This window comes from Oncorhynchus masou, chromosome 12, assembly GCF_036934945.1.
Source record: "Oncorhynchus masou masou isolate Uvic2021 chromosome 12, UVic_Omas_1.1, whole genome shotgun sequence".
NCBI classification, from domain to species: domain Eukaryota; kingdom Metazoa; phylum Chordata; class Actinopteri; order Salmoniformes; family Salmonidae; genus Oncorhynchus; species Oncorhynchus masou.
Window position 1 is genome coordinate 60,007,631 of NC_088223.1, and position 16,584 is coordinate 60,024,214.

The following is a 16,584-nucleotide window of genomic DNA, read 5'->3' on the forward strand; positions in this document are numbered from 1 at the left end:
AAACAGCTCTTACACTAAAAGGGCATTATCACAACCTCATAGTGTGGAAATATACTGTACATATAACACAGGAATATTGCATTATTGACGGCACTGGGCCTTCAAAAGTTTTTAAAATACGCCACTTACATCTAAAAAATGCACCAAAGTAAGCACCGAAGGAACACAAGCAGTTAAGTAATTTGAAGACTAACAGCTAGGTAGCTGCCATAGTTGTTAATAGGAGTTGATGGTCAAGATGCTTCAAAACATCACAGCACATGCTTTCACATAATCAAGCTCTCAGAGTGCAAATCTATTCACTCTATGAGAGAAGCTTAAGCAATTTTCACCATGATGTGGTATGTCCTACTGTGCAGAGATACTCAACTTTTAATTGAAACCAATAGAGATGTTTCTCAGGCCAGGGACAACAGAGCTAGGTGGGGTGAGTAAGTAATGTGTGTGTGTGTGATTCAGTACCTGAGCATGCCCTTGTGTTCCTCATGCCACACCTGGATTCTCTCCTCCCACTGCTCCTTGTTGAGCTTGTGCTGATCCAGGACCCTAAAAACACAAAGACAAAATGATATGACACCATAAAAACATGAGTACGAAGGTGCAATCAAAAGGTGTTATGTAGACTCCAGAAATGGTGGAGGCCTCACCTCTGAGGCAGCAGTTTTTCACTGGACAGGTATCCTGGCAAGTGAATCTCCTTGTTGTAATCGGCGTACTTGGCCTGCACGGCGTAGGAGGCCAGCAGCACAGCCGTCTCCGGGGGGCAGTAGATGTCATCGTTGAGGATCCCTTCCTTTACCTGCAGGAAGAACAGCCTCTGGGTGGCCTCCTGGATCAGCTCCTCTGACACATCCTCAGGGAAGAACTTGGCCCGGAACTTGAACAGCAGTGGGCTCTCCTTCCTTACATCCTGGGCTGTCACCTAGTGTCAGGGGTCATAAAGATGAGTGGAGGCGCCAGGAGCAGTTTCTCTTTTACTTAAGGTGGCATGGAAGCCTTGTTCACTATATCCTTGTTTAAATGGAGGCGCTCACCTTCTTATTGAGCTTGAGCCAGGTCGAGAAACCTTTTGTATCCTGGTACTGCAGACCAAAGAACCACACCTCCCGCAGTCCGATTGTCTTCACAACCTTAGGGCACACAATTTTAAAAAAATGTAACCCAACTCTTAACAGGGGTTAACTGTGTTAAATTGTTTGTGAAAACAGTGTTACATGACATTCTTGTTTCAGGTCAGGTTTCAACTTAGGTAATGGTGCATGATGGTTGAGTCATTCATTTAAAAGAATCTGAAGATGTAATCCTCTCAAGTCTTTCTATACAGTTATATCAAATTATACTGAGGAAATTAATACAGAAACATCTTAGCTTAGTACTTAGACATTCAACTTATCTTTAAAATGAACTGTTTTTTTTCAGATAAAAAAAACAGAATCAAATACCCATTTCAAAGCTAAACCTATTGACAATGCTAAAATAGTAAGCTAACTACTTTAATTTTTAAACACACTGAACTCATTCACAAAATTGGATATAAATGAATAAATGCTGGCCTGAGGGATAATGCAGTGGCAAGCCATTTCCTAAGAGTAATTGCTTGGACCTACGTGGTGAACAGCAGTTTAAGCTCAACATAATTCCTCATGTTCTACCCTAGACATTGGTAATCTTTTTTTGTTATATCAGTAGATCATCTCTCTCTCACACAAACACAAACAAACTGAAGATTTGAATCCATTAGGCTAACTAGTGAAAGGCACCCATTGTATGTACTATCAAAACTAGATTGAAATAAGAATTGAGTCACACGTTAAACTTTGTGCTCCAGCATTTCTGCCCCTTACAGCTCGCTGTCTGATAGACCGAGTAAAAATACAGTGGAAACTCTTATCTAATGGCTGTGGAGGGAGTCATCTAGTCCTCTGCCCAGATTGCCCACTACACCAACTGCCACTTACAGGGAGGGTCTGTGGGCCGTCCTGACACAGATATGCCAGGACAGCAAAGTCCACACTTCATTTAAAAATCGATCATAATAAATGTAAGAGAAACAAAATAAATATATGTGATTATAATCATGAAGTGAAATAGGGATGACACAACATCCATAATAACATTGGTGATGGATGCCTTGGGAGTGATTCAAGAGTCTGGCCCTTCTGCTAAAACAATACAGACATTCTCTGAGGCCAGGCTGGCCTGCCATACAGCCATGACATATTTCTGTCTGAGAGAGCCACTGTAAAACTAGTGGGACCAAAACCTCTCCTCTCCTCACACAAACAGGCATGGCAGAAAAGTTTGAGACGGTTAGGGACTGATAACCACTCAAGCATTAAATTCCTTGGAGAAAGGAAAGGGAAAGGGGGATACCTAGTCAGTTGTACAACTGAATGCCTTCAAGAAACATCTGCTCTGTTTACATTTGCTGTGTCAACAGCCTGGTTGGGGTGTTTCCCATTAAGAAGACAATGTTTATACACACCACCACTGCCTGCACATCACACCATCACCGAACCTCAGTCAAGGCAGTTTAGAATCACGATGTACAATATATATACTAAAGTATGTGGACACCCCTTCAAATTATTGGATTTGGCAATTTCAGCCACATCCGTTGCTGGAAGGTTTATAAAATTGAGCACAAAGCCATGCAATCTCCATAGACAACCATTGGCAGAAGAATGGCCTTACAGAAGAGCTTGGTGACTTTCAACGTGGCACCGTCATAGGATGCCACCTTTCCAACAGGTCAGTTCGTCAAATTTATGCCCTGGTAAAGTGGAAACATCTAGGAGCAACAATGGCTCAGCTGAAAAGTGGTAGGCCATACAAGCTCACAAAATGGGACCACTGAGTGCTGAAGCACGTAAAAATGGTCTGTCCTCGGTTGCAACACTCACTATGTTTGTGGGCAATGAATAATTAATTACATCATCTCCAACCTCAACCAGTAATCTACAAGAGAACAGACACAAGGGACAACAGACACACCTGGTTCTAACATTGCAGATGAGCTGTAGGCAGTCATCAATGACCTTGGACCACAGAAGGTATTTTCACAGGTGACAGACAATGCTGTGAACATGAAGGCTGCTTGGTCTAAAGTGGAGGAGTCCTACCCTCACATCACACCCATTGGCTGTGCTGCTCATGCATTGAATCTGCTCCTGAAAACTGAAACAATGGGATATACTCTACAAGAGAGCCTAGGAAATTGTTAGGTATGTGAATGGTCATCAAGTTATAGCAGCAATCTAACTCACCAAGCAAAGTGAGAAGAATAAGAGCACCACACTGAAGCTGCCCAGCAACTTCCGTTGGGGTGGTGTTGTCATCATGTTTGACAGTCTCCTGGAGGGGAAGGAGTCTCTCCAAGAAATGGTCGATATAGACAGCCCCATCAAGAGGATCTTCCTGGATTATGTATTTTTGGGAGAGTGGTAAGCAGCCTGAAACTCCTGAAACATATAGCAGTAGCCATTGCATGGATTGAGGGAGACAATGCCATCCTGTCTGATGGTCAGAATCTGCTTGCAGATGTAAGAGAAGAAATCCGTAGTGCCCTGCCCACTGTTGCTCCAAGCAGAGGAAACTGCAGTTCTGAAATACATCAAAAAGCGTGAAGACTTCTGCCTGAAGCCCATACACGCCGCAGCGTACATGTTGGACCCCAAGTATGCTGGCAAGAGTATCCTGTCTGGTGCAGAAATCAACAAGGCCTATGGTGTCATCACTACGGTGTCCCTGGATGTCTGGAGAAGTACACTTCCAAGCAATGGCTTTGTGATGGAGATGCAATATGGCAGTCGTGCCAACATATCTCATCAGCCACCTGGTGGAAGCGACTTTGTGGATCTGAGGCTCTTTCCCCTGTTGCCTCCATTCATCCTCCAAATCCCACCAACATCAGCTGCCTCAGAGCGCCTACTGGTCCTTGTTTGGGAACACACACACCAAAGCACACAACAGGCTGACCAATACAAGGGCTGAAAAATTGATGGCCATCCAGGCAAATTTGAGGCTTTTTGAGCCTGACAACGAGCCATCCTTAGCAAGGTTGGAAAGTGACAGTGAACGAGTCCATAGTCTGGTGTTCAAGAGGTGGACATTGAAGAGGCCACCTCCTGGGATAAGACATGAGAGGAAGACAACTAAAGCTTTAGTTTCTAGACTATCATTTAACAGATTTTTTACAACGTTTTTGGGAGATACAATGGATCATTGGGGATCATTCAATATTCTCTTTCTTTTGTTGTTCAGTGAAATCACCCACGTGAAGAGTCAACTCACTTTCATTAAAGTTTAATTCTTTAGTTTTTAAAAATTTCTATTGGAAGGATTTCATCATTTGCCATTATGTCTACTTATGATAAGGTAAAAGGTTTATGTTTCTGTCTCTATATGATATGATAAATATATCCAATGCAAAAAACATCTAAATTTAAATAGTATTAATATTCATTTGCATATATTTCCGTTAATTCCCATATATTCCCGTTACTTCCTACATATTCCCATTAATTCCCACGGAAAGTTCCCACCTCTGAATATTCCCCAAAATGTGCAACCCTAGGCGTGACACTAATTCTCGTGGCTGAATGGAAGCAAGTCCCTGCAGCAATGTTCCAACATCTAGTGGAAATCCTTCCCAAAAGAGTGGAGGCTGTTACAGCTGCAAAGGGTGTACTATATTGTAAAATAATAATTTGTTCTTAACTGACTTGCCAAGTTAAAGGTTAAATAAAAAATACAAATAAATAAAATAGGGGACCATATTAATGCCCATGATTTTGGAATGAGATGTTGGACGAGCAGGTGTCCACATACTTCTGGTCATGTAGTGTATTTCTAATGGTGTAATTTCAATGAGCGAGCACATGTTCACCAGGGGAAATTACTCCGCCCACTTGGAAAGCAAGTGCAAATGAAAAGTTAACAGGACAAAGCGTGCCTTTATTGTCTTGGAAATGGAGTTCCTTTGTGCTGCCAGTGGATTCTATGACTAACATTCTGTCTGCAGCTGAAGAGAGACTAGAGCCTACGCCATAGAGCACAGCTTGACTCAATAAAAGGAACAGTGAGAGAGTGAGAGTTCCTCTTAAAATAGACCCTCCACTCCAGTCCCACAACTGGGCTTCCATTCCCCTGCTTGCAATTTACACTGATTGGCAATGAATGAAAGCACAGCAAGAACATGTAATTTGCCTTGTTTCAGTAGAGCAAGCAATTTTCTTACCTGGTCAAAGAGTTGCTTTCCCGTTGTGTTGGCCTGGATGGCAAACTCCAACTCTGCATCCATTGTGGTAACTCGCACACTAATCTGTTGAGGAAACAAAAATAATTGAGATAGTACGCTATGACAGACAACCAATGAATTCCGTCAAAATAAAAAAAAATATTTTATTTTATTTTTTACATGTGATGGTATAACTGATTTACAACAAATTTGCTTATAAATGTGATGCCTCCGATTGAGAATTTGAGATTGATTTGAGAATCAATCTACATTATAGAGACTGTTATAGAGTTCCTTACAGTGATTTATCCAAACACAAAAGTAATTTTTTGATTGATCAATGGGGAATGGGCCTTATAGGCATTAGCATGAACCATCATCTGCCTATGACCCCAGGCATTAGGCTTTTCACAGCAGGTAAGGAGTGGACCTACATGACAATACAGGGCCAGGAAAATAAGCACACTAACTTCGCAAAAACTATTTTTGATTAAACATTTTGTCAGAGTAACTTATAACATCTCTTGAAAGATTTACAGTTATAGCAGGGTGGATACACATTGTTTCAGAATAAATGTCTAAAATATTACAGTGGAACAGATTAATGAGCAGGCAGCTAATGCATCATAGTACATCAGTTAGGTTCCAAATACTACTTTGACCAAAAGCCATAATACAACCATAATACATAATACAGATATCCCTCTAGTGGTGTGGGGGCTGTGCTTTTGCAAAGTGGGTGGGGTTATATCCTGCCTGTTTTGCCCTGTCCGGGTGTATAGTCGGATGGGGCCACAGTGGCCCTGTTGGTCATCTATGAACATTTGAACATTTTGGCCATGTTCTGTTATAATCTCCACCCGGCACAGCCAGAAGAGGACTGGCCACCCCTCATAGCCTGGTACATCTCTAGGTTTCTTCCTAGGTTCTGGCCTTTCTAGGGATTTTTTTCTAGCCACTGTGCTTCTACACCTGCATTGCTTGCTGTTTGGGGTTTTAGGCTGGGTTTCTGTACAGCACTTTGAGATATCAGCTGATGTACGAAGGGCTTTATAAATTGATTTGATTTGATACAACGATTTAGGCTGATATTCAACCACAACTTTTATCAAAGCAGTGTGAAACATTTTTGTCTTTAATTCGAGATACTTTTTGCATGTTCATACTATTCCATTAAATACTCTTTGCATGTTAATTTACACTCCCTTACTCACTAGAGAGGGGAGGGTGGGGCAGACAATAACAATGTTTCAAAGGCATGGGAGAGAGGCGATTGCACTTGGGGACTAAAATTATTGATCAGCCTCAAACCCCCCCAAAATGTTATAATATTAATGTCAGGAAACCTACTGAGGGAGGTATTATCAGCTTATATTAGAAAAAGAGGCACACTGACTCTACAGAAACCAAAGGAAAAATATATCCGTCTTTTCTCTAAATGATGCATTAAAACTTGTCCACTAACAGACATTTGATAACAGAACACTGAACAGAATTTATTGGGAGAAGATTTTATACAGAAGATAAAACAATCTCTATATAGCTTCTATACTGGCACTGTGTCAAATGAAAGTTTAGGCACTGAGTATACCTCTCTGAATGAGTAGCTGCAGCAGAAAAACGTTTTTGGTTTTAGCGTACTAAGGGGACATGTTTTCCCCCAGCTCTCTTTCTCTACTAAGCTGCTCCACTACAGGAAGTAACCACATCCTCTGGTAGCTGGGCCTCGCAAGGCGAGGGAGAGCCACCCAACATGCAGCTCACTGAGACTGCATCCTGTAATTCAGCACATTTCTGCTTGCCTGCCTGCCTCTCAGAGATCACTTGTGCTCAGTGATCACACCAGCACAATCTCTTTTAGATTTTTTAACACCCACACACACGTACATGCATGCAAAGAGGATAGCTCTCTAGCTCACGGTTCTGCCCTCTTTCGACATTTACTGTAGGCTAATATGTGATTATGATAAAACGTTGCTCTAATACCTGTGCAGTAACACAGTAATAATATGAACAATTTTGTAACAGCAAGCTCTACCATTTTTGTAATTACACAAGTGTTATAAGGAATAGTAGCCTATTTAAAGACTTGGTTTTTACCTCTGGAATGTTGAAACACATGATGAAAGACTATCTACAGATTCATATAAATGAGCAAAGTAACTGCTCATGTACAGAAAAACACTTGCATATACTAGCTTTGGGTTATTCAACACATATACTAGTATTGGGTTATCTTAATCATGATACCAAAACTGGAATTTTAAAAATGAACACATTTATTGAAGAATGATTCATATAACAGCAGGTATACAAAACCTGATGAGTTAGCCATCAAGGATACCTCAGTCCAGACAATTACAGTGCATTTGGAAAGTATGTAGAAATGTTGACTTTTTCAAAATGTTGTTACGTTACAGCTTTACTCAAATGTATTAAAACATGTACAATTCCGCATAATGATACAATACCCCAAAGCAAAGCAAAATACCACAGTAATTATTTTTTCAAATATACTGTATATAAAAAACGGAAATCATCAAAACTATGAAATAACACATATGGAATCATGTAGTAACCAAAAAAGTGGTAGACAAATCAAAATATATTTTATATTTGAGGATTTTCAAAGTTGCCACCCTTTGCCTTGATGACAGCTTTGCACACACTTGGCATTCTCTCAGCCAACTTTTTTTAACCTTAATTTAACTGACTTGCCTAGATAAATTAAGAACAAATTCTTATTTACAATGACGGCCTACCCAGACGACGCAGGGCCAATTTTGCCCTACAGGACTCTCAATCACGACCGGATGTGATACAGCCTGGAATCCAACAAGGGACTATAGTGACGCCTCTTGCACCTCTTTCCTTAGACCGCTGTGCCACTCAGGAGCACTGAGGTTCATGAGGTAGTCACCTGGAATGCATTTCAATTAACAGGTGTGGTTTGTTGAAAGTTAATTTGTAGAATTTCTTTCCTTCTTAATGCTTTAGAGCCAATCAGTTGTGTTCTGACAAGGTAGGGGTAGTATACAGAAGATAGCCCTATTTGATAAAAGACCAAGTCAATATTAAGCCAAGAACAGCTCAAATAAGCAAAGAGAAACAACAGTCCATCATTACTTTAAGACATGAAGGTCAGTCAATACGGAACATTTCAGGAACTTTGAAAGTTTCTTCAAGTGCTGTCGCAAAAACCATCAAGCACTATGATGAAACTGCCGCTCATGAGGACAGCCACAAGAAAGGAAGACCCAGAGTTACCTCTGCTGCAGAGGACAAGTTCATTAGAGTTAACTGCACCTCAGATTGCAGCCCAAATAAATGCTTTACAGAGTTCAAGTAACAGACATCTCAACATCAACTGTTCAGAGACTGTGTGAATCAGGCCTTCAAGGTCAAATTGCTGCAAATAAAAAACACTACTAAACAACACCAAAAAGAAGAAGAGACTTGCTTGGGCCAAGAAACACGAGCCATGGACATTAGACCGGTAGAAATCTGTCCCGTGGTCCAAATGATTTATTTTTGGCTCCAACCGCCGTGTCTTTGTGAGACTCAGAGTAGTATGGTGTGGTTCCCACGTGAAGCATGGAGGAGGAGGTGTGATGGTGTGGGGTGCCTTGCTTGTGACACTGTCTGTGATTTATTTAGAATTCAAGGCACACTTAACCAGCATGGCGACCACAGCATTCTGCAGTGATACACCATCCCACCTGGTTTGTGCATAGTGGGACTATCATTTGTTTTTCAACAGGACAATGACCCAAAACACAACTCCAGGCTGTGTAAGGGCTATTTGACCAATAAGGAGAGTGATGGAGTGCTGCATCAGATGACCTGGCCTCCAATCACCCAACCTAAACTCAATTGAGATGGTTTGGGATGAGTTTGACCGCAGAGTGAAAGAAAAGCAGCCAACAAGTGCTCAAAATATGTGGGAACTCCTTCAAGACTGTTGGAAGATAATTCCTCATGAAGCTGGTTGAGAGAATGCCAAGAGTGTGCAAAGCTGTCATCAAGGCGAAGGGTGGCTACTTTGAAGAATCTCAAAAATAAATATATTTTTATTTGTTAAACACTTGTGTTGGTTAATAAATGATTACATTTGTGTTTTTCATAGTTTTGATGTCTTCAATATTATTCTATTGTAGAAAATAGTACGAATAAAGAAAACCCCTTGAATGAGTAGGTGTGTCCAAACTTGACTGGTACTGTAAGTATTTAGACCCTTTACTCAGTACTTTGTAGCACCTTTGACAGCGATTACAGCCTCGAGTCTTCTTGGGTATGACACTACAAACTTGGCACACCTGTATTTTTGGAGTTCCTCCCATTATTCCCTGCAGATCCTCTCAAGCTCTGTCAGTTTGGATGGGGAGTCTGAGGTCCTGAGCGCTCTGGAGCAAGTTTTGATCAAGGATCTCTCTGTACTTTGCCCTGTTGATCTTCCCTCGAGTCTGACTAGTCTCCCAGTCACTGCCACTGAAAAACATCCCCATAGCATGATGCTGCCACCACCATGCTTCACCGTAGGGATGGTGCCAGGTTCTCTCTAGATGTGACGCTTGGCATTCAGGCCAAAGAGTTCACTCTTGGTTTCATCAGACCAGAGAATATTGTTTCTCATGGTCTGAGAATCCTTTAGGTGCCTTTTGGCAAACTCCAAATGGGCTGTCTTGTGCCTTTTACTGAGGAGTGGCTTCGGTCTGGACACTCTACCATGAAGGCCTGATTGGTGGAGTGCTGCAGAGATGGTTGTCATTCTGGAAGGTTCTCCCATCTCCTCAGAGGAACTCTGGAGATCTGTCAGAGTGACCATCAGGTTCTTGGTCACCTCCCTGACCAAGGCCCTTCTCCCCCGATTGCTCAGTTTGGTCGGGCGGCCAGCTCTAGGAAGAGTCTTGGTTGTTCCAAGCTTCTTCAATTTAAGAATGATGGAGGCCAGTGGTCTTGGGGACCTTCAATGCTGTAGACATTTATTGATACCCCTTCCCCAAGATCTGTGCCTCGACACAATCCTGTCTCGGAGCTCTACAGACAATTCCTTCGACCTCATGGCTTGGTTTTTGGTCTGACATGCACTGTCAACTGTGGGACCTTATATAGACAGGTTGGTGCCTTTCCAAGTCATGACCAATCAACTGAATTTACCACAGGTGAACTCCAATCAAGTTGTAGAAACATCTCAATGATGATCAATGGAAACAGGATGCATCGGAGCTCAATTTCGAGTCTCATAGCATAAGATGTTTTTTATTTGTAATACATCATCAAAAATGTCTAAAAACCTGTTTTTGCTCTGACATTATGGGGTACTGTGTGTAAATGTACGAGGATTTTTTTGAATCCACTTTAGAATAAGGCTGTAACGTAACAAAATGTGGAAAAAGTAAAGGGGTCTGAATACTTTCCAAATGCACTGTACATCATGGCACAACACTCACAGCAGACTTATAGCCAGTATGCCCATAAAAGGAATGCAAAAAAAGTGTGTAAGCTGCCTGTCTTATGTCTGTTTTATGGTATACAAGCTGTCTCCTGCTGTGTAGCCTAAATGTATTTTTTACTATGCTGTGAGAGTGAATTATACAGCTATATTGACAAGGCCCCATGTTCTCTTTCCTCTCAAAAATGCACAATCAGCCAGCCTGTATTTCAGTGTGTGTGTGTGGGGGGGAGCAGTACGCCTGAGCTGAGCCACAACAACATGCCTTATTTTCCAGTTGTGTGGCTGATTAGGGCTGCGTTCTTTCCCCTCTGTGTCAGCAGGCCCCGATTTGCTGGTCAGGCCACTTGTCACCCTGCCACTTCCTGTCATCACCGGCGGGCCGGTGGGATAGAGCAGGGTGCTGGAGAGGGTAAAGCTTTGGCTGGAATGAGGCCTGGCGGCGTCACACAGACAAGAGGGCTGTATAGTAGAGCTGTGACTGGGTCAAGGTCTGTAGGAGCAGGAATTAACTAGGACCCAGACACATTCAGCCATCTACAAGTGAATAGTACAAACCCTTGACATGGTTGGTTTTCAAACAAATACAACTCTACTTCAACAGTGCATATTTGAATTCCTTGTTTTCTTAAAATGTATGATTTAACAATATCTGGGACACATTTCTCATAAAGGTTTTTCCTAACTTTGTAGGGGGAGAGATGAATAAAGCAACTGTATTTCTGACAAAGTCAGAGCCCAGTTTTCTATAGAGTGGTTAGCCTGATGATGTTTCATAATTTCATCTATCCATGTCTTGGCAACATGAACATAAAAATTTATTTCACTGGCAAATGTTAAGGGCATTTGCAGAGCACTGGGAAATATTTCACCATGATTAAGATACAAGGCTATTCCATGAGTGATAATTTATATTTGTAAACAAGTTAGGGCCTAAAACTATCTATTACCATAGACATTTCTTTTACAGTATAAACTATGAACTGAGTCACACCACAAATGTGAGTTGAATCTAACTTCAGTGATTCTTTGAACTGTGTTAATTGCCCTACAAGATCCAGTAAAACATTGATGAAAGCAGATTGCATGTAAGGCCTACATTGTGTCTCTGTCACTATGTTAAAAATGGATTTGTATTAATGATATGATGAATCACCTAAATCATACACTATACTGTCTATTTTCCCAGCCAACTACACAGACTGCTTAACATGACATAGCCTACTGATTAGACATCATTTCATTGTGTAGTTCAAGCCAACAGGTTCTTGGCTGCCAGTCATTGTTAAGAAGTGACTTTTCTGGGTAAAAATAGTTCATCTCTCACGTGAAAAAGGAACTAAGAATGTGCAGTTCTGCCCGGTAAGGGTGGGTCTCGCATGGCCAGAGTTCAGAAAACTTCTCACACACTATTATTAGAACAGCAGCAAAACATCACTCATCATAACAGGACCAATGATACATGTCAATGTTTCCTTTTTGCCCTTGGTACATTCAATGCCTTTTCTGTCTTGTAAAGGGAGTTTGATCATACTGAGCAGAAAACACAGCTATAACAAACCTTAGCTATAGACTGTATTTCAGTAAAGTATGCACACTTTATGACAGCAAATTATTATAAACTGGGACACCAATTACCAGAAGAAAAAACTATATATATTTCCAACATTTCGGAATGCCTCCTCCTTTAACTATCTCCTCGAGACATCTGTCTTTTTCAATTCGGCAAAGCCAAAAAGCCAAATATTTAATTGATATGATGATTGAAATACAAACAAATTAACTTCAAAGGGGATTTTAAAAATCCTAAATATGTGGAAATCAGGAACTGATGGATAATCCCTATACAATACTATTTGGTTAGATTCTTGGTAACATATACTTTTATCTGTTTTGGGGAGCATTTTAACCATTCACAAAGTAGAAGCTAAAAGCTCACTCTAATTCCACGAAATTCGGAGATTTAGGTTAGCCTCAAACTATTACCTCTCTTCTCCATAGAGCAAACATGTTTTAAACTACCACTAAAGTCAAATTTACAGAATCAATACATTTTCAATTATGTAGATATTTATCAGGTTGAATGTGTGAGTCTATTAGATTCAAGTTAGTTAAACTCACTGTACTATGACTTATCCTTTTTTCAAAACAGGTTCATGAATCACAGATAATGCCATCTCCTGTGTATTCAAACAACTTAAAAGCAACTACTTCAGCACATATTGATAAGGTCATTATCAGAATCATTATTGTTCACTTACTAAGAAATACTGGAGTGCTTGATGCTAACCAAGGGTGAGATCCTATTGAAAACATGAGGTTTGTTAGAAACAAAACTACATCTAAATCAACAAAATAAAACAGAAAACAAACAAAAGACAACTCACTGGTTGGTTTTCTGCAGCCAGTTAGAGACGTTTCAGACCTGCCACACAGTTACTCTCCATTTACGGGCTAAAGCCCCCAAAGGTTTGCATAATTTCTGCCTTTCACACACTCTACCGCATGTGGCTTAGTTTATTACAAATTGTTAATCTCAACTCTGCTATGTGCATTTACAGAGCTGCTTAATCCCTTTCTTACATAGCACTAGTCTTTCCACTTCATTTGTTTCTGTTGTTTGTTGTTTATGAAGAACTAACACTTTTCAGCTAACACAATTATACTCAAACCAATATAGTAGTTCACTTCATGGACAGTAAGAAGTAGAAATGGCTGTTGATTAGAATATCATATTTCTGAAGGAAAGCAACCTCATAGAATACCAACACATTTCTTAGTGATGTGTAGAGTTATAGAGTCTAAAGGTACATCAAAAGGAAAGTTAACCAGACTGCAAGTAACTTTTTATTGATGAAAGGGTCTTATGAATGTAATAAGATGTTTTATTTGATGTAAAATAACATAACTTATGTACTATAACATTATCTGGGTAATCTGTTAACGAGACAGGAATCAATTTGGTTTCTGACATGGGGTGACCTGTAGAAGTGCTTAAAAACATCAAGGGTCAGTCCACATCAAAAAGCACAAGAAAGAGGCTTGACACCAAACATTTCAGATTGTGCTGAAACCGTTTCTGTAGTTAGAGACAAATAAGATTAGCATTTTATTAAAATATAATTTGATCTCTGAGAAATGAAGATAATTGATTTGAACCTAGGGATGCACGGTATATCAGTGAACATATCGGAATCAGCCGGTATTAGCTAAAAATGCCAACATCGGTATTGGCTGATGTCTAGTTTAACACCCCAATGTGCAAAACAGATGTCATGACGTGCTTACCTATATAACTTAGGTACATGACGTAATGACGCCACGTAAAATGTTGCGCTTTACGTGCAACACAGCATTCCTAAACTAGCCCACAATGTCTGCTCTGTGGATCGAGCAGTCATTTGAAAGAGTAACAAAATTTCAGCGAGACAACTCAAAGGCGAAACCCATTAAAGCCAAGATATTGCCCTTGACAATCAACCTTTCTCTGTCGTGGGCGATGTTGGCTTTTGCCGACGGGTCGAGCACCGGTACACACTACCAAGTGCGCTATTTTTCAGATGTTGCCCTACCGGAGATACACAGTAATGGCATCACTGCTATTAGCTTCACGACATACACACTACGGAATGCCGTTTGGGTCTTTGTGTGTCAAAAAAGATACTGTAGCACTGTCAAAGCTGTACAAAAAAAAAAGTCTAAACAAGCAAATATAGGCCACGATGTGTTCACAATACCCTGTTGGTAATAAAGAATAGTTTGTTCAACCGCAACTAGCTTTAGCTTGGTACCTAGCTAGCACCAATACAACCAGCCTGAAAACAATGACCAGTAGAACCTGCAGTCATTTTCATTATTTTTAGCAACTATTTAGGAATCCTTGTGAGTAAGTATTAGCTAGGTTCCCACTTTTTGTTAGCCTATTGAAATTGAACTTCAGTTCATGAAAATAAATAGCTAGTCAGCAACTTAAGTCTGTTTCCCAAAGCTAACGTTATAAGCAGCCAGCTAGCTTCATCTGGCTAGTGAGGCTCGACTGCACCAGTTTATGTGTTGTGAAGCTAGCCACAATTAGGATTAGGCACAACAGTGGAATTTGTGGTTTGCCTTCCATGTAAAAGTATGTCATTGACAGTAATGCAAATGAATACAAATAGTAGAATTATGCCATACCTTTATTTTGAAGTCCACTAATGTGTCTAATCCTTATTGTGGCTAGCTTCACATAGATGGGTCCGACCATCATTAATCAAATAAGAACTGTCTTATAAACTAGGGTTATTTTAGATGATGCCACCTAGCTAAATAGTTAGCGAGCTAACTATAGCCACTGAAACATATGTTGCGTTATTTGACATGTCAAACTGTGTTATTTGACGTGTATCTTTTTGACATGCAATGACCCAAATGGCATTCCATAGAAATCCTGGTTGAGAATGAAACAACTGAACAAATGAACAACAAAACAGCACAGCAAGTAAGTGAAAGAAATGGGTTTTGATGATGTTTTACTGGTAATGGGGACATACGTAAATGCCAACAAAATAACTTTTTGGTCAGTGTGGTGGGTGTGTGTAAACTTTATTTAACTAGGCAAGTCAGTTAAGAACAAATTATTACTTACAATGACGGCCCGGACAAGGGTGGGCCAATTGTGCGCCACACTATGGGACTCCCAATCACGGCCGGATGTGATACAGCAAATATCGGTTATCGGCATCATTTTTTTTGTCAAGGAAAATATTGGATATCGGCCAAAATGTAATATCAGTGCACCTCTATTTGCACTCAAATTGTCCTTTTAATTTATAGGATTCTTAAGTAATCTTAAATAAATATAGTACCTAACATCTGATTCTCAACTATGAATAAGACTTGAAGAAGCCAATAAAATTACCAAAAACCAACCCCGGACACACCACACCACATGCCAAACCCACCACAACAACCAGTATACAATATCAGTTCGCTATGTCTAACAAATAGTATACAGCTGCGGCTTCAAGGATTGGTCTTCATCTTATGTAATGTATTCCCTGTGAATCTGGTGATGGTTTCATGGAGGAACTAAAATGTTTTCATGGAGGACTGGCTTGACTTGTGAGGATGACTACACAATTTATTTGTATCATTAGCAAAAGCTATTTGTTTTCTACCCAAAGTCGCAAAGAAAATGTTGTGTTCCATTTAATAAACACAAAAGACCAGCAACATTGATAAAATGATGTAGCAAAAACTGGTACTTTCACACTAATGCGAATACAATGGCGAATCTCTAACAGGAGAGAGAAAGAAATCAAACCGATTCAAAGGAAATACATTACATAGGATGAAGTAGTAATACTCCAAGCTGCAGCTCCATACTACTTGTCAGACATAGAGACCTACTATACTGTATACTGGTTGTTGGGGTGGGATAGGAGTGGGTGTGGGGGGGGTCCACTGGTGGCCATTTTATTGTTTTCCTCGTGTCTTACTCAATAGCAGGAAGAAGTTTGATCCAAATTGGATGTTGGGTACTATAATTCTTAAATATTATGGGAATCCTATAAATTAACCCAATGAATCCCACTGTTGTGCGGGCGTGATTTAAGACGTTTAACCACTTTTAAACATTGTGTGTTTGAGCTACAGACTTATTGGTTGTACAATTGGATTCATCTTTTTCTTCTGTATCCATTGGGGGCTGAGATAGAGGTGTTTGTGAGACAAGGGCTGATCCCGAAGGGGCCCGTGGCGGGGTCTTTTTTTACAAAAATGTCTGTTGAGTCTGAGCTAAAAATTATTACGCTATCTATGAAAAGCTGAGACTCTCACGAACACGCACGTGTAACATGTTTGCTCTATGACGCTCACAAGCTACACAAGAATTATTACAAGGTAAGGGGTTCTT

The 16,584-nt window shown here is 40.4% G+C and overlaps 1 protein-coding gene across 1 annotated transcript in view; it reads right to left on the minus strand.

The window, feature by feature from the left end:
• The window catches only part of LOC135550525 (moesin-like), a 41,026-nt gene that overhangs the window by 21,725 nt on the left and 2,717 nt on the right, over positions 1-16,584 (minus strand). The window contains exons 2-5 of the mRNA XM_064981435.1: positions 5,240-5,323; positions 1,035-1,130; positions 648-922; positions 463-546 (exon numbers count right to left, since the gene is read on the minus strand). Of these exons, the coding sequence (XP_064837507.1) occupies positions 463-546; positions 648-922; positions 1,035-1,130; positions 5,240-5,323 (539 nt within the window). The remainder of the gene's footprint in view (positions 1-462; positions 547-647; positions 923-1,034; positions 1,131-5,239; positions 5,324-16,584) is intronic.